The 23083-nt window shown below is 52.2% G+C and overlaps 10 protein-coding genes across 10 annotated transcripts; 3 read left to right on the forward strand and 7 right to left on the reverse strand.

Annotated features, from left to right (window-relative positions):
- Positions 1-839: 839 nt before the first annotated feature.
- Positions 840-1664, reverse strand: J4E87_003762 (uncharacterized protein; the record flags this gene model as incomplete). The annotated part of the gene is made up of 1 exon (XM_049375387.1): positions 840-1664. The coding sequence occupies one exon, from the start codon at positions 1662-1664 to the stop codon at positions 840-842; it is 825 nt and encodes a 274-aa protein (XP_049235309.1).
- Positions 1665-2060: 396 nt separating this feature from the next.
- On the forward strand, positions 2061-4616 carry J4E87_003763 (uncharacterized protein; the record flags this gene model as incomplete). The annotated part of the gene is made up of 1 exon (XM_049375388.1): positions 2061-4616. The coding sequence occupies one exon, from the start codon at positions 2061-2063 to the stop codon at positions 4614-4616; it is 2556 nt and encodes an 851-aa protein (XP_049235310.1).
- Positions 4617-5585: 969 nt separating this feature from the next.
- On the reverse strand, positions 5586-6465 carry J4E87_003764 (uncharacterized protein; the record flags this gene model as incomplete). Its single annotated transcript, XM_049375389.1, has 3 exons — positions 5586-5811; positions 5910-6163; positions 6448-6465. 3 exons carry the CDS (start codon positions 6463-6465, stop codon positions 5586-5588), a joined length of 498 nt encoding a protein of 165 aa, XP_049235311.1.
- A 1665-nt stretch (positions 6466-8130) lies between these two features.
- Positions 8131-9086, reverse strand: J4E87_003765 (uncharacterized protein; the record flags this gene model as incomplete). Its single annotated transcript, XM_049375390.1, has 2 exons — positions 8131-8763; positions 8832-9086. The coding sequence occupies 2 exons, from the start codon at positions 9084-9086 to the stop codon at positions 8131-8133; spliced, it is 888 nt and encodes a 295-aa protein (XP_049235312.1).
- Positions 9087-10181: 1095 nt separating this feature from the next.
- Positions 10182-12720, reverse strand: J4E87_003766 (uncharacterized protein; the record flags this gene model as incomplete). Its single annotated transcript, XM_049375391.1, has 3 exons — positions 10182-10909; positions 10960-12395; positions 12452-12720. 3 exons carry the CDS (start codon positions 12718-12720, stop codon positions 10182-10184), a joined length of 2433 nt encoding a protein of 810 aa, XP_049235313.1.
- A 429-nt stretch (positions 12721-13149) lies between these two features.
- Positions 13150-14592, reverse strand: J4E87_003767 (uncharacterized protein; the record flags this gene model as incomplete). Its single annotated transcript, XM_049375392.1, has 2 exons — positions 13150-14038; positions 14084-14592. 2 exons carry the CDS (start codon positions 14590-14592, stop codon positions 13150-13152), a joined length of 1398 nt encoding a protein of 465 aa, XP_049235314.1.
- Positions 14593-15471: 879 nt separating this feature from the next.
- On the forward strand, positions 15472-17008 carry J4E87_003768 (uncharacterized protein; the record flags this gene model as incomplete). The annotated part of the gene is made up of 2 exons (XM_049375393.1): positions 15472-15518; positions 15577-17008. 2 exons carry the CDS (start codon positions 15472-15474, stop codon positions 17006-17008), a joined length of 1479 nt encoding a protein of 492 aa, XP_049235315.1.
- A 352-nt stretch (positions 17009-17360) lies between these two features.
- J4E87_003769 (uncharacterized protein) lies at positions 17361-18472 on the reverse strand (the record flags this gene model as incomplete). Its single annotated transcript, XM_049375394.1, has 2 exons — positions 17361-18194; positions 18242-18472. The coding sequence occupies 2 exons, from the start codon at positions 18470-18472 to the stop codon at positions 17361-17363; spliced, it is 1065 nt and encodes a 354-aa protein (XP_049235316.1).
- A 259-nt stretch (positions 18473-18731) lies between these two features.
- Positions 18732-20447, forward strand: J4E87_003770 (uncharacterized protein; the record flags this gene model as incomplete). The annotated part of the gene is made up of 1 exon (XM_049375395.1): positions 18732-20447. The coding sequence occupies one exon, from the start codon at positions 18732-18734 to the stop codon at positions 20445-20447; it is 1716 nt and encodes a 571-aa protein (XP_049235317.1).
- A 125-nt stretch (positions 20448-20572) lies between these two features.
- J4E87_003771 (uncharacterized protein) lies at positions 20573-22555 on the reverse strand (the record flags this gene model as incomplete). Its single annotated transcript, XM_049375396.1, has 1 exon — positions 20573-22555. The coding sequence occupies one exon, from the start codon at positions 22553-22555 to the stop codon at positions 20573-20575; it is 1983 nt and encodes a 660-aa protein (XP_049235318.1).
- Between the last annotated feature and the right edge of the window lie 528 nt (positions 22556-23083).

Consider the following 23083-nt stretch of genomic DNA (forward strand, 5'->3'; position numbering starts at 1 on the left):
ACAGTCCCAACATTGGATGTGTAATATTGGTCCATGCAGGAACATCCTCCCGCATTGAGCTAAAATGTGTTAGCGCGACTGTCAAATGGATGCGCCGGCAGAGTCTCCGAGCCCTCACCTCCTCTGGTGTCCCTCAACGTTGGCCCGGACAGCACCATGGCCGGAGCGGAACACGCATCACACCTGGCGGTGACAGCAACCTTAGCTGAAGAGAGAAAGCGGTCAACTTTCCCAACACAAACGACAGAAACAACGAAACATTTAGCAATCAGACATCAATGTCAGTGGAGAGTTATCGAAGGGGTTTGCCGCGAACGATACATCAGCATTTCCATAATCGGAGATGCGCTTGTGTCACGATGAAGACGAAATGAGAGACGAGAGACTGAAAAAGATGCGGTCCAGCGAACAAATCGTGAGCCATTTCAATAGCAATAGCGAATCATTTGGCAGTACCGTGGAACAAGCCGATGCATTGACATTCTAGCAAAATAGGGGATTGAAAAGGAAAAACGACCACACTGGGGCCTTGCTAGGGCTGACAAGAGACAGCATAAACTTGTCATGAGGATAGACTCTCTCATCTGATGCGGTGTGAGAAGATTGCGCAGCTGACCGACTTGCGCATTTGGTTGAGGTGGTGGGAGTGATGTAGAGCATCTGTTGTTGCCCAGCTGGATGGGCCCCTTGTCCTCAGGCGAACCTTTCCGAAAAGGTTTAGCATGTGGAGCTCCGGGACCCCGCCTTACTTCGACCAGACATCTGAACCTGCAATGAGGTTTACTTGCTTATTATATTGGGACCCGTCCCCTCACCGCTGCCTGGTGTTCGACAAGAATTCACAACTTCGACTTTTGCAGCTGCTCGTTGACGAGCGCGGCGAAATGCGGGTGTGCTGCGCCTATGGCGTCGCATTGCGCCTCCGACAACACGTGCGCATTTCCCAACATCTGCCTGGCTGTTCTTACAGCAAGATACGTGACGATTGGATCCGAAGGCTGCAGGGCTCTCAGAAGACGTAGGTAGCTGGTCATCTCCGCGACGAGGCCTTCATGATCAATAAGACGCTTGATGAACGGCTGCAGATCTTCCACAGCGTCAATACCGAGAGCGCGCATCGCCGCATAGCTATACAGCCAATACCACTTATCTTCGCCATCGACTTCTGGGTCATCGGGAATGAAAGATGTCGTCGTCTTGCTTCTGAAACACCGAACAAGCCAGTCGAGGACACACATGGCGTAACCTGGTAAGATGGGGCCCATGGCGAGAGCGAGTTGCGAAACGTCTGGGTATTCCTCATAGTCGGCTCGAATCGCCTGCGAAGCCGCAGCGAGCGCCCAAACCGAAATTTCGATGGCATATGGACGGTGGCCGCTCTCGGCTTGCTCGGTCATCTGACGACTGCGATCGAGGGAAACGAGACCTTCGGCAGCAGAACACTGGTGGGCGTAGTCCGATGGCGCACCCGAATGAGACGCGACAAGCAGAATTGGAGGACCTTCCAGAAGAAGAGCGCGTATTTCATACGAAAGATCTCCAAATGGCTGTTTCGGGCTATCGTCGAAGGAAGCCGTAGTATCTATGTCCATGTTGCCGAAGCTCTCTTCGAGCTGTGCGCCTGCAACTGTAGCTTGATCGTCCCGATGGCGTAGCGGCAGCATTTCGTTCCGAGGTTTTTTCTAAGCTTTGTAAGTCTGTTAAGCCGGATTGAGGCTCTGCAATGCTGCGACGGGAAAATATGGCTCTTCACTATAGGCTGCGCCTGCCTGCCATGATTGGCAACAGCGCCTGTAACGCCGTGATGACGCAACTATGCGCGCACAACGGTACAACTCGTTCCTGGCGGCGCATAGAATAACCACTATCCTTCGAGAAGGACATTTCGAAAGTATGGCCGTAGTGAATGTGGGTGACAGAGACAATACTAGAGCACGTGGTACTAGCGCGACAATGGACCCACACAATACCTTTGTCTCACTAGTCTGTTTTGCTCTCTTCTACACACGACCTTCCGTATCAAATCACAGATCTTTTTGCTGTCCTGAATAATCGACACTATGGCCAGGAAACGCAACGGCGGTTCGCACCAAAAGACGGACGGCGCCCACAACACTCAGCCCAAGACTGCGATGACTACCCATGTTCAATATAAGGCAAAAGAAGGACTTCAACACCATGACCAAGCACAACAGCAGGAACGCGGCCGTAATGGTGCACGTGGATACGGTGGCAGGCGTGGACATGGCGACCAGCGAAGCAAATCGCCAGGGCGAGACATTCAGCGCGAGCAACAATCCAAGCATCGAGACAACAGGCGCTCGCGCACCCCACCCCCAGCCAGAGAGATCCGCGATAGGCCAATCAAGGTCCAAGAGCTCCGCGCAAGTGCGACTACCGACGCCGCTGGACAGGTTTCCCGGAAGCGTAAACAAGAGGCAACTGAAGATGATGGACTGCATGCGAAGAAGAAAGCCCGTAGCGGACCTGGAGAAATGCAACCGACTGTTATCGCTCACGGACGGGAACCTACACGCGCACCAGCGGTGGAGAAGAATGTCAATGCAGACAAGAAGGTCCCTAGCCTACTTGACCTAAAGAACATGACCGAGGAAGACAGGAAGAAGCTCCGTGATGACAAGTTCAAACAGAAACCTGTTGTTCCTAGCAGACCTGCTGTATTGGAGACAGTATCTCATGAGCTAAAGAGCCCTAAGACGAGACACGGTGTCAAAGACGGTTGCAAGATCACAGCACCCGAAGCGGAGCCGGAGGCAAAGGCGCTTACTCCACGAACCCCCAGTCAAAACACCAAAGCCAGCTCGCTAAAGCAGTCCGATGTTAGCACCAAGACCGCGGCCACGATGCCGCCCGATACATCCGTCACCAAGGGCGCCGCCTCAACCCCCAAGTCACGGCAACCGAGCGCAGGGAAGGAAATACACAAGATGGAAGACGCAAAGGCTGGCGAAAGCAGCGCAGGTGGCGCAAAGCCAAAGCCTAGTTCTACTCCAAGCCAAACAGTCACACCGCCGGCTGAGCGCAGTAAGCGGAAGTTCGTGGAGTTAGAGAATCCTGACGTAGCTTCGCGCAAAAAGGCCAAAGCGAGCCACGAGGCTATAAAGAGACGGAATACTAAGATCAAGAAGTCTCTGGATGATCACCACTTGTACGCCGGTCAGGATCGCTTCCCAGAGGAAGGAGTTACTTATTTCGACTACGATGTCTACAGCATACCCCTCCTATGCTCTCATACGATTGAACATCAGTACCCATTTGAAGTTATGAATAAGCCTTCAAACAGGCTGAAACGATCTTTCATTGATGACAACGAGGTTCATGTCTTTGGTCGTAAGATGCTTGTTCTGCGGCAGGAAGCGCTTCGCCTATCCAGGAAGAAGTTCTGGACGTCCGAAGACCTTGGCCGCAAAGATGCTTCGAAAGTCGAGCCAACTAGAGACATCGGCGACTGTGATCTCTATCTCTACAATGGGAAGGTTCACATCGCTACCGAGCAAGGACTTCTTCTAGCAGCAGAGTACCTCAAGCTCATCGGAATTCCGGATACGCAGCCAGTACGATTCCATGGGAACAAGCCCCCTTGGATGAGCCAAGTTACGCCCAAGCCAGAGCACAGGCGTGTGTTGGAATCATGGCATCCTAGTGCAGCCTTGAAAGAAGGCGGCTGCATCTCAATCACGCACAGCTCTACCGTGGTAGTATACGAGCATGGCGTTTTCGACATCGACCACAAATCCGGCGCGGAGACCCGAATGGCCTACGGTGCGCGAGAGGATGATGGCGTTGTTGGTTGGTTCGACTATTCGAAAACATGTCGTATAGACTGGCTCAAAGACCCAGAAGAGACAACTACAACCACACACGACCCTACCATCATTGACTGGTCAACGTTTGACTATAGTCCTCTCGCAGCTCGAGCTGCAGCTCAACAAGCGGCGCAGCGTAAGTTGACGGCTGCAACGCGGGGAATGGCAACAGTTTATGCATCCACGGCACCACTCCCGCCGATCACACCAACATTGGCATCTCCCGCGGGAAGAGCAGTGACACCTGGCAGCAATGGCGAACATTACTTGTCTCCACTTGCGCTTGCAGCGGAAAGCTCATTACAGTCTTTGATGCATGCTGAGTCTCCAGGTCCTCGTGTCTCGCCAAAAGAGGGAGAATCGCCACCGTCGAAGGTCAAGGATAGACGTATTTCGCGTCATGACAGTCCCAACTCCCAATTTGGACAGATTGCGAATAAGGGCAGCAGCGATGTTACTGGCGAATACGATGTATCTCAAGAAACCATCGATGCCACGTTACCTACACAAGTCGCAAACGTTGGGTCTGTCGTGACACAAGAGACGGCGATGGATCCGTCCTTGAGTCCTCACCAGGCCTCACCAGGTCGTGAAGGACCTGGAGGATACCAAGGATCTTCACATGAGCCTACAGTACCGGTTACTAAAGCAGTGCGACCGTGCAAGACTCCGTCTACAGTATCTCAACGCTACGATGTTGAGGTAGATTGGGACGATACCGACATCCACGAGGATGATGAAGCTCAAAACCAAAACCCAGATCACAACAAAGAGGACGAAGAGCTTTGAATTGGCAACAAAAGTATCCTGAACCTTACTGCAATCACACAGTCTACAGGAGTGAGATGGTCATAAACTCTTGCAAGGACATTGAGCAGAAAGAAAGAGACGGAGACTATACCATTCAGTGCGACACCGCTAACCTGGGTGTCGTCATTGACGGCGAGGTATAGGACGGATTCAGTACGATTGGCATTCTGGAGTAAGGAGAGGAGCAGCTCGCTGTCTTCGTGTGCACAGCATGGAGTCATTGCCCAAGACTCTGGCATTGGTCACGAACACCAAGCATGCGGTGCGATCTTGCTAAGCAGAAGCCCAACACATGGAGATCATGCCACCCCATTATACCAGAGAAGGTGCTGCCAGCATGAGCAACGCTCAGACCTCTTCCTTCGCGATATGCACGCGATGAATCTGAGACTTTCTTTGCTTGAAAGGCAAGAAATCCTCACCAAAAAAAAAAGATGAAAGCCGAAAAACGCCAAATCACACACAAAAGATGCAGCCAAGCGCCAAAGCTGCGCCCCTTCACTCTCTCACCATACCCACCACTTGTATGGTCTAGCGGATAAGTCTTATGGGCAGAGACAGACTACACATGACCGAGAGCCCCCAAGCAGGCATGCGTTGCAAGCGCGTCATCACAGTCAAGTCGCCATCCACTCCAAAGCTACACGGCGCATGTACTGTTCACATACGAGCGACCCATCTACGATACCCAATTGCTGTTTTCAGGCGCACATTTGAGAGCGTTCCGAAGAAGAGGAGCAAAGATAGTCGAGGGAGCATCAGTCCATTTGCATCAATGCGAAGTTCAAAGCGGGCACTGCGCGGGTCGCACATGTGCTCGTAACACGTAGCTATGGATCTTCGATAAGTTTGATAGTTCCACCATCATAAAAATAGAATAAAATGTTGCAAAATTGCGTGACTTAGGCTGCTCAACCCGCTAACGAACAGACGTGATGTGTGACCATCTCACAGCGTATTGGTAGACTTCAGAGTCCTTCCGCCGTCTAGCTTCCTCCCATAAGTTCCTGTCCCTGTTCCAGAAGCATTAGGGTTCATCAGCAGTGGCTTCCTCTCTGGAACACCGTTGGCCTTGACCTTCTCCGTCTTCTCTTCTTCAAGCTTATTTGCTAGCGCTGACCCGTTACTAACAGATAGTCGCAACTTCTTCTTCTTGTTGTTATGCGCGCGGAACCTGATGAGTCAGTATGTAAGTGAACAACGCGACAGTTAGACCCCTTACCAGAAGATAAGGAGCGAAAGAATGAGTAGGCCGCCGATGGCGCCGCCTACTGCGGTACCAACCGTATAGCCTGGTTCGGGATCAGCATATAGAGAAGACTTCCAGATGATTTGTAATGTAACCATACCTGTAGACAAGCCTGGAGGTCCGCCACCCGAAACAGGTGGTAGGGTAAAGGTCGGATTTGGTGGAGATGGAACGCCTGTTGATACTCCTGTCGGAACGCCTGTTGGAACTTCTGTTGGAACTCCTGTTGGAACTGCTGTAGGGGCCGGAGGAGGGACTGCTGTCGGAGGAGGAACCGCTGTCGGAGGTGGAGGTGGAGGTGAAGCGGGAGGCGGAAGCGCTGATGAAAGGTGGGGTGGGGCTACCGGGACTTTAGATGTTATTGACGTCGATGATGTTGATGTTGATGTTGTTGTTGTGAAAGGTCGTGTCATGGTGATGAACACTGATGATTGGCCATTGAACTGAGTTGTTCCCTCAAATACGCTTGATTCAAACGCAGATAACGGAGAGCTGACAAGCGTAGTATCAAGCTGCAGAGTAAGTCTCAGTCTCGTCTGTGAAACTTGGGGGGTTAGTTACCGATTGAGCGCTTGTCATGGTGATGAGATGCGAAACGAGCAAGTATACAAGAAACGCTTTCATTTTCGACAGCAGGAAAGTGAGAACGAAGATTTAAACTGAGCTTACAGTAATCAATTGGTTTATGTGTTTTGGTCTCAGTCGCGATGGGGCGTCGGTCTAAAAAAAACCTCAAGGTTGGGGGCTAAGCTTACGCCGTGGCAGGGGGGCTTCTGCTGAGCGATAAGGCAGACTTCAGCCTGATCAGAGCTGACATCCTCTTTTGGTCGATACAATAAACGATTCTGACTTTTCCTTCGCTGCTTCTTCATACTGACAGCTTTCCAAAATGGACCCAGCTGGTTGTCTTGCCCTCTCCACTCGAACGGATTTCGCAGCGTACATCGATCTGCTCCGCAACGCCACGGGCGGGGATTTCAGCCTCGTGAAGGATTGCAAAACCAATGTATGCGGAGCATTGTGGGGCTCAGGGAATCCAGACATCAGCGGTATCGGCATGGCGATTGGATACATTCTTGAGAGCTTCATATGCGCATGTCTCGTAGGGATATCGATGTGGTTTGAACGAAGCGCAAAGGGCCATCCAAGCATTGGGAGACTGTTAGTCGCGAACGCCACAAGAACCTTTTTCGACAACGCCATCTTCTTTACCTTCGCGATTCAAACTGCTAGCATCGTTACACTGTCTGGGGTTGACTTTGGCGTAAACGCTGTTGGAATGGGCGGGTTCACAGTTGAGATTGCTTGGCTTGTCTCGTCGCTCACGCTTCTGCCTCTCCTTCCAATGGTGTTGCGACCGGAAATGTTCTTGGAAAGTGGCGCAACAGATGCTGCTAGAAGACGATCGTCTAGTGGTACTGATAATTCACAAGACGGATTTGAAGAGCCAGGAAGCGGCACCAATGGACAGTCTGGGCCTCTCTCCGATGCTCGTAGAGGACAACGTTTTGTCTTGTTCGTGATATGTTGGGCTATGGGCTTTTGCCCTTTCTTCTCTCGCATGGGAGGGACTTTTGGTGAGTGGCGACACTATGTTAAAGGAATACTGTCTAACCAATGCAGGCGAAAGCCGGATTGGAAGTTCGCCAAACACCGCCATAACGTTCGAAGAATGGAGCGTGATTGCAGGCGTCTGTTTCGAAGGTGTTAGCACTATCAGCTCACATGAACGCAATCTCACCACGGCGTTCGGCATTCTCAGCTATCTGCTGTTGTCCATTGTGGTCATCTCGAAAATCCTTTCTTCCGCTTTGGAGGACACGGATCATAAACAAGCCTGGCTGACAAAGTGCTATTCTATGTTCGACGGAGGTATTATTGGGTTGTATGCAAAACTGGGAATCAACGTTGTCGTCGCCATCGCACTTGTTGTGCAATTCTGGGCGTTCTTTCGGCTGCGACAACTACAAAGTGTCATGATCCGAGCAGCTGGTGGGAGCTTCCCAGATGGGCAGTGGACTTTTGGTCAGATTGTTGCCACCGTTGTTTTTGTTCCCGTCGCTGCCGAGGTTATGTTTGTATGGAAAAGACGTTCACTGTATCTTGATAAAAGCATGTAGATAAAACATTGGAGAAGACAAGGTATCAAGTTGGTAGTGACATGCATGACGACAGCGGGGAGAACTGGGGTTTGATAAGAACTTTACCACACTGGAAATAAGCTCTGGTACTACGAAGACACCATTAATTACCTTCCCCCGGACCCTCTTTTTCGTAGTCGGACTGATAAGCCAGTCGGTTCGTCTCTTCTTCAAAATATTCATCTGCATCGAGCACATCCGTCGCGTTTCTCCGAATGAATTTCTTGTATTTTCCAATATTGAGAGGAAATCCGTTATGAGCCGCAGCTGTGCTGCCCTTCTTGCGGACTCCGGACCAATGCTTTATACTATGACCGATGACAGGCAGCTCAGGGGGAAGAAGATACGTGTCTTTTTTAAACCTTTCACGGCCCGCGGGTTGAGGATGGTAACTGAGGTACTTTCTCTCCGAGTTCTTGAAGTCGAATGGTTCTGGTGCTGGTGCTGGTGGTTCTTCTCCCGATTCAGTATCAGCACTTTGCGCTTCTTCTGGCGGTTGCTCCCCAGTCTTGTTCGTATCATCTGATGATTCAGTGTCGCTTTCAGATGGAGGTCTGACGTTTCTGCGATCTTGCAAGGTCCTGCGAGGATACGATCCGATGAAATGACAGAGAACTGGGTCAAGGACAGCAACACCCCTGGAGTAAAAGCGCCCGACTGTATGCTCTAGAGTGGCGAGGTGACACGCGTTGAGTTTGGTTTTGTACATCTGCATGACGATTTTGTCGATGAGTGGCTACAACGTTGGGTGTATGGTCAGTCTATGTCTTGCAGATAGGCAGGCATTGAAGAAGCGTTTCTTACCAGTTGCACGAACTTGGGCAGGCCTAGCTGCAGCATAGCGTTGTAAAGATGGATTCTATCCTCAAGTGTATCTGGAATGTCCATGGGAATGGCACCGACAGGTTTTACTAGATCATGTGCGCGCCTTGTCTTCCTGGATGGTCTTGCATCGTCCTCTTCGCGACGTGGTGTCTCCGCTCTTTCGCGCTGTTCCTGCACTCTTTCCAGCCATGGAATGACATAATCCTTGATCTCCTTTGGTCGTATAAACGCCATTTGGCTATCAGATTGTTCGGCGAGCTTTTTTCCATGCACAAGAGTCCCAAAGAATTTATGGAAATCATCGATAGATTCGTCTCGTGCAGAGTGATGCTGTCTCGGATAACATACTGGGAGGTGAAGCGTCTTCTCTCCCGGATTGTATCTGAAGTGGTCATCGGCGAAGCTCGAGCACATTATCAAAGTAGCGCGATCAACCGTCGGTAAGTTGGTATATGGGGTTTTCTGCCTGAACTTTTTGATGACTTCCCACTCAATTCCCCCTTTCTCATAATAGAGTGTTCTGTACTCTTGCTCATCGATAATGATTTCAACGTTATCGGTGGAAGCGTCCGCAGTCTTTTGGTTGCAAATATCAACCTGCTCGATATATCGATAATGATTCGCCAGATTCCGTGCTTCATCGTCTAAGTATTGATCGTGTAGATCAACAACTCTTCCATTCGCATGATAAAGAACCATGGTGTCGTCCAGATATTCGTCGGAGATGTCTATGCTCGAATCGGCGGCTCAGAGGGTGTGATGGTGATGTTCAGCAGGACTCGATGACTCCAAGGTTCGCTGCCAAAAGATACCACTTCGATGCCGCGGACCCTTTGTTGATATGGAATTCTCTGACAAAGGCGAAAACTTCCGAAGCCATCGATGCGAGGCATCACTTTCTTTGAGCGCGCCGCCTTCGGCACAAAGCGCGTGGTCAACTCGGCCATACGGAGTACAGCACGCCAATCGGCCGCTATAGGATACCGGATACGGCATCATGTAACTTCAGACGCGTGTTGGTTCGTTGGAAATATTGATGCAAATGAGCGTAGGTGTGAGGATTGTTGTTTAGGAGAGGTACAATGAACCGCTAAGAGGTTGTACCTCGGTTACGACGGATACGGCTAGATTAGCGCTCACAGCCCCCAGCCTCCCTGGAAGCAGCACGAGCGCTTGAGAAGACGCTCGATCAATGCGACTATGATACGAAGCGCTACGAATTTGAATTACGTTCATGATGTTGAATAGTTGCATCCATCTAGTTTTCAATTGCATCACTGCAGACTACCCTCTACATGCAATTACGTCGACTCATCAAACTCTACCGTCCTACTTTCCCCCACCACCACAAGCCCTCTCCAGCGTCAAAAACGCAAAGTGCCCCCCAACAACCGGTCTCGCAAAGAACCAAGGTCCAGGGAATCCACCATCACCTTCAGTGACATAAAGATCCGTGAAAGGGCGGTCCGTGACGGTCTCATTCAACCAAAGCGCCACGCGATCAAGAATCTCAGAGCGCACCTTCTTATTCGCAACAGCAGCAGCTTCAAACTCCCAATCAGACTTGGTATATAGGTGACGAGAGTCGAGGGGAAGTCCGTATTTCTGCATTACGGTAGAGTACCAGTCACTCTGGAGGTTGTAGATTTTGTCTGGGATGAAATCCTCGGTGATGGGTACGCGGCCGGAGGAGTGTTTGGATGGCGACATAGGCCTCTGTGCTTCGTCATTTCCAGATGCGTAGTCTGGTTGTTCTGACATAGAAGACGAATTTGTGATGGTGGGGTGGAAGCAGAGTACGGCATCGGCGTAAAGCGAGTATAGAGTGGTCCAGCTGCCGTACCAGTCGTAAGCGAGTTTGGCATGCGTGCCGTCGCGCGACATGCCGTAGTCTTGCCACTTCTTGATGTATGTCTCGGAGATGTTGCGGTAGTGTTTTGCGTCGCCGGGTCGATCCATGAGGTCTGCGATTTCACTGAAAGCTTTGATGCCGACAATGCCCTTCAAGGCAAGATTTGTTTGAAGTGGCAGCCAGCCAGCGAAGTCATCAGTGCAGACTATAATACGCGTTAGCTTGTATTTGAAAATATCGCGGGTCAATACTTACGCTGGTTGTGAGGCTCCAGAGCGTCTTCGACAAGATAGCCAGTCCATTGCTTCCACAGGTCATAGCTACCTTCCAGCCATTTCTTCGCCTGATCGATACCCTTGGTACTTCCGCCCCAAGTCTCATCGATATAGTCAACTCCGTCGTGCAGTCCGACGCCATTCAGAGAGAATGCATTGATTGCATCAGTACTACGGTCTGCGTCATTTCCGATTGCTGACCAGATGGACTGAGCTTGTGCATCGGAGTTGTAGCTTAACGAGTTGACCAGTGCCAGACCCATGATCAGCATATCGCCACACTCTTCAACAGGCATGTACTCGTCCCGTCCATCGGCATGTCCTGTCAGATTAGGGAAGTGTGCGCCAAGGTCATGCATCGAGTACTTGTTGGGATACTGGCCGGACAGCTGGTGTTCCAGCAGTGGCTCCAACAGATATGCCAACCACCTAGGCTGTGTGTACAGGAAGAACGGGAAAGCCGGGAAGATGACATCGACTGTTTGACTGTTGCCGTTGGAGGAGATCTCTTTCAGGAAGAGCAACGGATTGTCTTTCGTTCCGGAGAAGCTAGTGGCACCCATGACCTGTCGTGCAGACAAGGCAACGATATCCACGTAGTTCGTCGAGCCAGATTGGTAGGCATCGATGCGCAGCTGCTCCGAGTAGTTGCCAGCGAGGCTTTTGGCCATTGCGAAATCGCCGTAATGGAATTGAATGAGCTTGTCGTCTTGAGGGAACCAGGACTTCCACAACGGCCGCATGAACGTGAGACCGCGAGCAGATGCATATTGTGTGACCGGATCTTGGATGTGGGTTATCGTAAACAGTACGCTGTCACTGTTGCTGCTGGATTTGGAGCCGGTAGTCGAAGAGTTTGCTAGCTTGAAGGCTTTCGCAAACGCAAACACGGGCTCTTCATCCATGACGGCACGGAAGTTCCCATCGACCTCGTTCTGCAAAGTCCCGGTTCGAGCGAATCGCTGGCGCAAGAGCGCGGATGTACCCGATTCATGGCGCGCATCGACTGGCCCAGTAAAGTGCAGCTGACCCCACTCGGGCTGATCGTTCGTCTCGGTGAAGAGCTGCTCAACCTGTCGCTTGACTTGCCACGTCTTCAGCTTATCGTTCAGACCCGGCGCGACATGCTGGAACAAGCCCCATTCTATCAGGCTCTCCCTCTTGCCGCTGACCCATTGTCCGTTCACGTCCACGTATATGTTTACATCGAACGTTCCTTCTACGTGTATAGACAGGTATGCTGCCGGTATGGTCTGGCGCAAAGTCGAGGTCGGTGTGATGGGTGAGAGGAAGGACAAGGTAATCTCTACATCTTTCGCCGAGCGGAGTACGTTGGGCGCTGGTATCGAGTACGTAAGGTTGGTCGTCGACGCGTCGTATTTAGCACCCCGGTATATGGGGTACGCTATCGCGTAACTATTACGGGCAGGAGTTAGCAATGATTGCGCTGCGAGAGGTTAAAGTAAACATACTCTTTGTCCTTTTGCTCGAGCGAATCATGAGGTCGGCCGAGTAGCGGGTATACTTCGTTCGTGTCAGGGACCGACGCCATGACACTGAAGCCAACTTCAGATCCAGTCCAGAACATGGGCCATTTGCTCCATGGCTCTTCCCTTGCATTTTGCAGCCATGTGCTCAGATATGGGTTCCGCACGATCAACGGAAGGACGGGTGGTTGGAGAGTCGACGCATCTACCACGCTTGCTAGGAGCGCAGCAGCTGCGACAGCAAAGGGACGCATGGTGTAGTTCGAGGACTATCGCCGCCAGATCAATGCCAAAAGAATAAAGTCGACGCTATAATGACGAAATCATGAGTTATGGGCTATTGTATAAACAAAGAAGCATGAAGCACACAACAGTGTTGGAGCTGTCAGCTGGAATGGAAGCTTGAGGTAGCTGCAGTTTGCGGGGTTGTGGAGGAGCGAATCACGGCGTTGTGCCTTGCATCATCGTGCCGATCGGCAATCGTCCCACGTTTCATCTTACGCGTCCTGACCTCATGACATCTCAAATGTTGATTGAGTAGCGTACAGCAGCATCAGAAGCTTTCATGAACAAGCCATCGACCTCTTCACTTCACCGTGTACATTAATATCGCAATGTCAACGTGCCCGCTCCAGAGCACTTGCAACCACACTGCCCACCACGGCACTATCACGCCCCCAACATCACAGCAACCTCTGCGCATCTTCCGTACCGTCTGTTCGCAGCGATTCATCTGGCGTCTGTGATCCTCGGCGTTTCCAAGCAGATGCAATCACGCTCATCAATGCAGAAGCCGACCGACCTTGCTCTCTGCGCTTGAACGGCGGCGGAGTGGATATGCCGTCCCGAACCGATTTGACGGGGCTGGGAGTGCGCACAGTCCAGTCGTCTAATGGATACGCAGGATGCGGGTGGTATGACGTGGATGTCTTGAAGTCGTTCTTGATGGGAAGCGTAGGAAGAGGCCGTGAAGCTGGTTCTGGAGGCCCGAGTCTGATAGACGGTGGTATCGAGAGCCGGTAGAACGGGGTTGGTGTCCGGACAATGCCATAGCGCTGTTGTGCATTCTCACCTGCATGCTCAACTGGCAGGTCTGCCTTCGGGCCTGGTGCACCGCGTGGGATGTAGGCGCGTGGCTGCTCTGTATCGCTCACCAGACGTAGTGATGCTCTGTGGGTAGAGGATTTTCGCCTCCACGCTGATGTGGATCGAGTAGGGCTTGACGAACTCCTAGTTTGTCCCCGTATGCCTGTAGCACTCGCGGCTCGTCCATCAAAGTTCTCTTTGCAGTCCTGAAAGACATCTTCCGAATCCCTGCTCATGGCGCTACAGGCCCTTATGCCCTCGATGGTTTCATCGGTACTACCGCCTTCGTTCGGCTCTATCACAGGGAGGTCGTTCTCTTCGCCAGCAACACCACGATTGTGATCAAGCAGCCCCAAATCGCGCAGTTGATCCCAGCTGCGGCAGTAGTATCGGAACGTCGCAAAAGGCTGATCGATGGGGTCGATGAGGGCGAATTTGTAAAAGCGCTTCGGATGCTGTGGTCCCGCAGGCCCAGCGTTCACAAGGCTATCAAGGTTAGTATAATAAGTGCGTGTCTCGCTGGGTGCCTACCCTATCCCAGTCTCAGTCTTTGCGTGCTCCGTTTGCTTGTACTCTTCTGCCTGTCGTTCAATTCGCTTTCGTCCGTGTGCACGATGTACTCGTATCTCGACGCGCGCGGTCTCGTCGAATGCATCTACGTCATCTTTTATTGTGAAGCAAAGCACTCGCTTCTCGAACTTTTTCCTATCGCCACCATCCCCGGGACTCTCGAATAGACCGAACATAGTCTTGCCCTGCCATTCCTCGTCCTTGCCCGTCGACCAGCTCACGACGTGCGCGCCGTTGATGTACAGCTTGAACAGGAAGTAGTGCCCTTCGGGGACTGGCGGCGACACAGCATATTCGATCCAGAAGGTGCTGCCTGGCAAAGCTGGGACGTAGACGCTGCAAGTCGACGTCTTTTCATCGACGGATTCCGGGGTGAAGTTAGAGTTACCGCGAGGAGCTGGGCGATATTCAGGCAGTTTTTCGATATCGAATTGGGAATGCAGTCCGACGTCGATACTGCGACAATGCATTATGGCGGTGGTGGGGACGAAGCCAGTCCCGGTGCTTGCGTGGGTAGTTCAACAGTACAGGAAGCAGGCGCGGTTGCCTCAGGTGTTGAGATACACGACTGGCCAACTAGCGCGACTGCTCCATCCCAACTCAACAAGTCGGATTCACTTAGGCTATGCATTTCTTCATTGTGTTGTTCTCGCACCATGTCAAGAACACGCAATTGTATATGGGTTCGGATAGGTACAGTATTGAGAAGTGAAATTTCTCCATTATTCGAATTAAAGCAATGTTAGTCTTTGGTGCTTGTGGCATCAGCAATCTTGCGAGTTGACAACATACCAGTCAATAATATTGTTCCACGATTAGCGACGCTATATTCTGGCCAGCTGTGAATTCTAGAAATAGCGCCGCTACAAAGCAACTTGTCCCGGTCTGGGAAGTGCTTACTCGATCTTTCCGACAGTGCGAGCCTTTTACTCCTGATTTCACTGCAGTATCGCTGGTGATACAAATTCCGAGATACACGCACGAAGATCGAGCGGTTCCTTCACCGGATTAAAGGTAGTTGCGACTTCACTAGTTCTCACGTGATGGTTCCTTCACTGTTCTTCCAGCGTAGGCCCACAGAAACACCCCTCACTATATAAGCCATGACCATGCTCTTATACTCTCCTCTCCCCACCTAGCCTATCTGTCGCTAACACAACCACGTACGAAGTAAGTCAACCCCTCACTTCCTCATACACAACCCTGTAAGGGCTTCACAGGCTTGACCCGTCGATCTATCTCCCCATCACACTGCTATCAGATCGCTGGACTGTTTACTTACAGCAGTTAGGACAAGCCTGGATTAAGAAGGATCTGTAGCCATGACAACGATGACGAATACTGGGCGCATGCCTCCGCCTAAGACGAACCAGCTTACGCCAAAGCAGCTCGCCGAGTAAGTTTATCCTGAAGACCTCCCCGTTTTTATGTTCGAAGTATGCTAATTATAATAGCTTCAGGAAGGGCCCAAAGGCAAACATCGTCATTGGTCCCGACAATGACCGGTACATTGGTCTTGAGAGTGCTTCCGTGAGCCTGCTAGCACACTTCTCTCCAGTGGCTCGGAAAAAGCTGGTTGAAGAACGAGGCACGGTCTTGACCATTCCTGACGGCTCGAAGAACGCCATCCGTTGGATCTATAAGTACATGCAGGCTGGCGAGCGTGATCCCTCGGACATGCCTACGTTCGAGGCACTGAACTCCGATGCCTTGATCGACGTGTACAAACACTGCGACCTTCTCGAGTACGACTCGCTGAGGAAGCGTATCTTCAATCGGCTAAAGAGCAAGTTTTACCATACGCTTCCAACTATCGACGAGATCAAGCGCTACCAGGACTCGATCCCAGCGCTCTACGACTGCGCGGTTCGCTGTATTGTCGATGAGATGGCGAGGCCGTGGACTTGCGACTACGAGCCGTATCAAGAGCTTGCCAACACGAATGAGGCCTTTGGCAAGACGCTGGATGGTGCTTTGCAGAAATACATCGCCTCACGTGTCAAGGTCAGCGAAGATTACTATCGCACTACGAAGGATCGCCGTGTGATCTGGGCCATCAACTACATCGAGGACATCCGCGCCGGTCGTCGTCCCTACATCAAGTTCGCCGACAGGCCTTCTAATATGTTGTCCTGGAAGCCTCAGCAGAAGGGCAAGGCCGCCGCAGATCAATTCAACAACGTTAAGGCTGATGCGAACGGCATAGCAGGAACTATTCCAGCTCTCGCAGCAAAGCACGATAAGAAGTATGTCAACAAAACCTACACACCGTTCACCTGCCACAAGTGCGGTGGTGAGGGTCATATTGCACGTAACTGCACCACGGGGATTGCTGGTGAGTCCCTCTCTGCAACTGGAATGTCATACAAGAAGCCAGAGCATCGTCCAGGTCCAGTCTGCTACACCTGCAAAGGAACCGGCCACCTTTCCCGCAACTGCCCAGCAGAGCAGTCCGCCGCTAAACCCGCGATCATCACCGGTCTTCTCAACAAGGCAACAGACAAGCGCCCACCACCCGTCTGCTTCGAATGCGGCGAGGACGGCCATATTGCACGCAACTGTCCGGAAGAGAAGCCGCAATCTGAGCGGAGCAAGGCAAAGTCTCAGCAGCCGTTCATTTGCTACAAGTGCGGCGAGGAAGGCCATATGGCGCGCGAGTGTACGGAGGACGTGTCAAACAGCGAAAACGCTGACCTCTACTCTTTCCCAGCCTTGCCTCCCACCAAAGCCTCTACAAGCGGTGGAAAGCTCGTCAACGGATTGCGTCCTGCTTTCGGTCCTGCTCGCGCAGCTACTGCCTCGAACCCTCCCGTCAAAGCGGCAAAAGCTAACGACTCGTCGGAAGATGCAGAGGGCTCAAAGACACCTGATCATGAGGTTCGTTAGGGTAGGAAGACGCGGACTGCTCTCCTCATCTAGATAGCTGATCGTGGTGAGAAGCAGACTTGAGAGGATGCGTTCAGGAAGTCTGATCACAAGCTGAATAGGCGAAGCGACATAGTCATGCAACATATCATCCTTTGATGGAGGTCAATGAGGTCGTTTGAAGACCGAGCTAGCTATAGATTATTAGATATATACAAAGCTTTGTAGCAGAACTACAGGACGTCGTGTCCGAATTGAGATTGCTAATTTCTCGTGAAGATGCTCAGTTTCTGCCGTATCGTTGGCGCTGGACGTACGTTCGACTACTTGTTTGAGGCGAAGAGTTGTGCTAAAGCTGATCGTTGCTTGATTTCTATTCCTTGTCTCCGCCAGGCTTACCATTCTTCTCTAGATGGTCCTTGATACTGAACATACCTGTCCCCCGCTCAAGCGGCTTAGCTTGAGTGGGACTAGGTTTCCAACCAATCATGTAGATCAACCTGAAAGTCGCAGGAAGCGTGCCATCTTCGTTGCCATGAAGTTCCTTGTATATAGCTTCAGCGGCCAGCAGTACGTCCCTCTGGATTGGCCCCTTCTCTCGTGCAAGCACAGCGTTGGACTCGCCCATAGCTTGCAGGTCCTTCATCAACGAGAAGGTATCGGGATAGTCGACTACGATATCATCCACGTCCACGGTGAGGAGATTGAAGCCAGCCTTTTGTAACAGTCCACCCACATCTTTGACGTCCGCTAGTGGCGAGGTATGTGTTGAGACACCACCTCTTCGGTCCAACTCTGCTAGTTGCAGAGAAGTACGAAGTTCGTAAAGGCTGTCTCCTCCCATCATGACGCCTATGAAAGGAGCATCTGGCTTCAAAATGTTGTTCACTTGCGCCAACACCGAGGGCAAGTCATTGATCCAATGTAGGCTCAGGCTACTCAAGACGGCGTCGAAAGAGTTCGCTTCGTATGGTAATAGCTCCGATGTCGACAGGACCTCGCGTACGATGTCGATCTCCTTGTTGAAGGGCAGATCGGCGTCGCGGTATAAGAGCGCTTCCGACGAGTCTGCGGCTGTGATGGTGCCGATTCGCTTGGATCGAGGGCCTTTGTCTGGGGCGTCTTCGGAGGGTAGAGTAAGTGCGCGAGATAAATTGCATGCGTTCGCACCGAGATCGAGGACTTTGGGAAAATGCCGATTTATATCCTGTGGTCGTTAGTCGCTGTCCATCTCTAGAATGGGGAGCATCATACTAATACTCGCTCACACAGCCTTGATGCCACCTCATCTCTGAGGTAGTCTACACCTCTGCTGTTCTCTTTGTCTGCTGCCGCTCTTTCCTTCTGTAACCACTTCTGTTGGCCACTGAATATCTCCATCATTGGAGCACCGGGCGCTTGTACCGCATACCGTCGGGTGGTTTGGAGGGGCAAACATCGTCGCTTTAGTGGTGGGATGAAAGCGCGGATCGAAAAGGATGCCATGGTGCCAATGGAAGACGAATTGACTCTATAAGGGCGGTATGGACGACGTGAAAACGGATGGCGCGCAAGAGAGAGGACGAGAAAGCAATACGTCAAGACCCTTGAGCTCCTGCGCCAATCGGCGTTTGGCTCCACCGAGATCTACCTCCGTCCTCCAGAAGTCCATCACCAGCACCACTTCTTTGCCAACCCGGACGACTGGCTGGGGAAGAAGCACCCACTCAGCTTCGACCGTTATTCTTGAACCCACGACTTCGCCATGGCGCAAGCTTTTCCGTACACGTACTACGCCTGCGACTGCTTCGACAACAACACCACGACCTCTACGAAACGCACGACGCACGTCCTCGCTGCCTTTGACGACGAAGAAGAGACCCTGGATCCGAGGAACCCGCGTTCCAACTACGCCCTATACCCGCTCGAACATCTCCTCTACTGCGAAGACTGCCTGCAAATACGATGTCCGCGATGCGTCATAGAGGAGACGCTGAACTGGTACTGCCCAAACTGCCTGTTCGAAGTACCGAGCTCCGTGGTTAAGAGCGATGGAAACCGGTGCACACGCAATTGCTTCAATTGCCCCGTGTGCATCTCGCCGCTCATAGTCAACCTTCTCGACAACCCTGACGCGGACCAAGGAGTGCCAGACCGGCACATACTCGCGTGTCCGTACTGCCATTGGAGTACAATCGAGACGGGCATAGAGTTCGAGAAGCACACAGGCGTATACTCGCAAATTGCACGTATAGCAAATGGAGGGAAGCCGATACCGACCGCGAAAGAGCGCGACAAGGAGCGCGAGAGGCGCAAGGAGTTGGAGGCTCGGCAGAGAGACTCAAGGAACCCATTATCTCCTTCCAGCGACTCTACAGCTATGGATGTCGAGCAGTATGAGCCACCGACACGCGACGACCTATTCTCAAACCTAGGTGCTTTCTACAAGGCGCAGCTCGACTCCCAGACACCAGCGAATCCTCTCGAGATGAACTTCTCCTCGCCCTCGGCCTATTCCCGCATCATGAATCTCTATTCAACGAACACAGCGAAGAAGCAGAAGCGCAACAAGCCGACGCCCATGCGAGAGGCTGCGTCGGAGTTAGAAGGCCTGGTCGTTCACGACCCCGCCGCGGACAACGCAGCGATCGAGCGCATCAAACGAGACGGTTGGGGCAGTACCTTGTCGCCTGCCCAGAAGCTCGCACAACTAGATCCCCACATGCAGTTCGACAACGAGCTCCGGCCAATACCGACTCTCCTCTGCACAAAGCGATCGAAGCGATGCCGGTCCTGTCGACACATCCTGTCCAAGCCCGAGTCCAAGATAACATCAACACGATACAAAATCAAGCTGCTGGCACTGAACCACATCCCTAGGCTCAGCATTCGCGCACTACCCCCCAACCCAGCTGTACCACCAGTTCCCGGCTCTATGCCCGCCCCACAACCTCCTTTCAACTACAACACCCTCCGCCCGGGCATCGCAACGCACTTCCTCCTCCACGTCAGCAACCCGCTCTTCGATCCCATACAAGTCACACTAGCCACGTCAAGCACCACACCCGGCAAAGTACAATCCCGCGTAACGATACTATGCCCGCAATTCGAAGTCGGCGCCAATACCGATGTCTGGGACGACGCGCTCGCTTCAGGCCCCGCACCCATGCCTCGCCGCTCAACCATCAACGCTGAAACAGGACAAATTGAAGCGGGAAAAATATGGGACAAAGGAAGGAATTGGACTAGTGTAGCTATCGAAGTCATCCCAGGCTTCCTTAGCGAGCTTGGGGGCGACGACGAGCTGGATGAAGATGAGGATCTGCTTGAGATACCTATTTTTGTGCGGATTGAGTTCGAGGCAGATGTCAACGCAGAAGAGAGGGGCTTGGGTGATTCTAGGGGAAGCAAAGGGGAGAGAGAGAAACGGGAGGAGGCGTTCTGGACGGTTGTTGGTGCGGGTCGCATAGCGAGTGCGTAGGTTATGACGGTGATGATGCGCGTTTGTGATACCCATTTGTTTATTTGAGGACAGGAGATTAGACACATTGCTACTTGCTAATCCCCTCGCGCCAGCCGCGACGAATGGATTCATTCCTCAACAGACTACCCAAAGTGCGTCTCATTAGGGAAGACTTCCCCATCCTTCTTCTTCTTCCTCGTCACCATGCCGTCCAGCGTGCCCTGGCTCGCTTCCCTCTTGTGTCCCACTTTCTTATCACTCCTTACCGCCATCTTCTTCGCCTGCTTTGGACTCGGCGGTTCGTCTACATGCGTATCCTCTTCATGCCCATTCGCGTCTTCATGGTCCTCTTCTTTGACCATCGCGCCCGGCGGCCCTTTACTCCCTTCCGTCGGGCCCTCCGCGCTATCCTCGAAGAGCTTGCGCCACGTCCCATCGAGCACCTTTGGCGAGTTTCCATACAGGTTGACATGATACGCGTTCTTCATGCCCTGAATACAGATGTCCCTTCTCTTCGCAAAATCAAACATCGGCTTCGGATAAACCCTCATCTTACCCTCACCAAGCTCCTCCGACCCATCCCCCTTGACCAAACAGCCCCACTTCTTCTGATCCGCAATCGGCGCTTTCAACGGTTCGTAGATATACTTTTTGTCGAACTTCGCAAGCTCAGGCACGTACTTCCTCACGAATTCCCCCTCTTTATCCCATTTCTGAGGGAAGGCAATGGGCGAGTAGCACCGGTAGAATTGCGCGAAGAACGCTGTACAAGACAGCCACTGCCAGTTCCCGATGTTACACGCAGCTTCATGGTCAATGAGCCATTCTTCAAAGACCTCGGCGCCACGCTCCCAGTCTATGTAACACCCACCCCGCGTGAGGAAGCAAGCAACAGCGTGACGACCGAGGTGATGGATCCAGCCTTCTTGGGCGAGTTGACGCATGAGCGCGTCGATCCAGGGGAATCCCGTTCGACCATGTTTCCAGCGCTGGAAATGCGATTCCGCTTCTGCGTTGTCGACTAGATACTCGCCGGTGATGAGATTGGTCTTGGTGTCGATCTTGGAGGGGAGGTGCCAGGGTATGAAGCGACAGTGTGGGTTGTTGTATGTTTGGCCGAAGGAGTAGCCCAGCCCTGCTTGTGCGCCAAAGTACATGTCTCGGAAGAGGAGTTGGCCTGTTAGACTGGTGGGTGGTTGCGAGGCTTTTCCTTTGTACTTGTCGACCACGTCTTGGGTGCGCCAGTAGAAGAGTCGGCAGCTCAGGGAGCCGAAGTGCATGTGTGGGGAGAGGAGGGTTGTGGACTGGGGCTCGAAATCAGTCGGGGCGGTTTTTGGCTTCTCGAATGTTGCTGTGTAGTCTGTGTCTGCTATGATTTTGTCGAGGGCTTGTAATGCTACCGTTTCGCCGCCTCGGTGCGAGGTTGTTGCAGGCTTCAGGCCTAGCTCTTCCATTGTTGGTACTGCGAAATCACCGTTTGGTCCTGCTAGGGCAGAGTACGAAGCTTCGTCGCCGTCTCTTTGAATCGCATTGATGTCCGGCGCGCTTTCTGGCTTCTCTTGATCAAACTTCAGATCCGTTTCCCCTGGATCAGGCAGGGACTTCGGAGCGGGGATAGGTCTTGGAATTGATCCGATCTTCTTTCCTGCAGCTTGCACCTGGTTGATGGTCATGGTGGGTTTTCCATGGTTATGTTTGACCAGCTCATCAGGATCGTACAAGGTTCTTCCGGTCTTCATGATGACTTCAACCCCGGCTTTCTTTGCAAGTTCCGTCACCTTATCATCCCGCTCTCTTGCATATGCATCGGTATCTTTCTCGAACACCAGATGTGTGATCTTCCATGCCTTGAATAGCTTGGGTAACAATGTTTGCGGTGCTTCACGAATAAGGAAGAGTTTCGACTTTGGGTTGAGCTTGGTTATCGACTGGGAGAGATCGTTTTGACAATCCAGGAGATACTGCCAGCGATTGGGGCCCACTCGAGCGCGGTAAACGTAATGCGGATCCCAAGTCCATATAGGGTAGAGACATTCTGGCTTGAGATCCAATGCGGCTTTGAGAGCTGGAGAATCGTGGAGTCTTAAATCGGACCGGAACCAGTAAATCACTCGTGGTTTCGACATCTCTCACGCACGTGTGGTAGTTGAAGTTGGTAGGGTGAAGCTTCGGGAAGAGAAAACGGGGATCTGCTCAGTCGATTCCATGTGATGGACCCACCGAACTACAGCAAAGATAATACCTAGGTACTCTGCAACTACTGGGGGAAAACCGCATGGCTGGTATGAATGCTGTCATCGATCGGAGCTAGGGCACTCGCTAATCTTCGTTGGTCCATCCCAGATCCCAGACACCAATCGGTCTCACTGCTCTCTCCGACGGTGGGACCTGGGACGACGATTGAACCCTGAGCTTATGTGAACATGCTGAGGGTTTTGCAGCTGCAGGTTCGACGTTGTTTGACAGCTACTCGAAGCCCTGGTGGTTGTTGCCCTTGACACAGCACACAGCGGATGCGCCTGCGGTCTCATCTCATGTCAATCTTTGCCAAGGCCTGCCCAAGGTGGACGGCAATTGGGTAGCTTTTTCCTGCGTAAAGATGGCGGTCAGGAAATTTGCCCATCCCTCTGCGCATGCCCAATCTCAAACGCGCC

The sequence above is a fragment of the Alternaria ethzedia genome (assembly GCF_023757985.1).
Source record: "Alternaria ethzedia strain BMP 0044 chromosome Unknown scaffold_6, whole genome shotgun sequence".
Lineage (NCBI taxonomy): Eukaryota > Fungi > Ascomycota > Dothideomycetes > Pleosporales > Pleosporaceae > Alternaria > Alternaria ethzedia.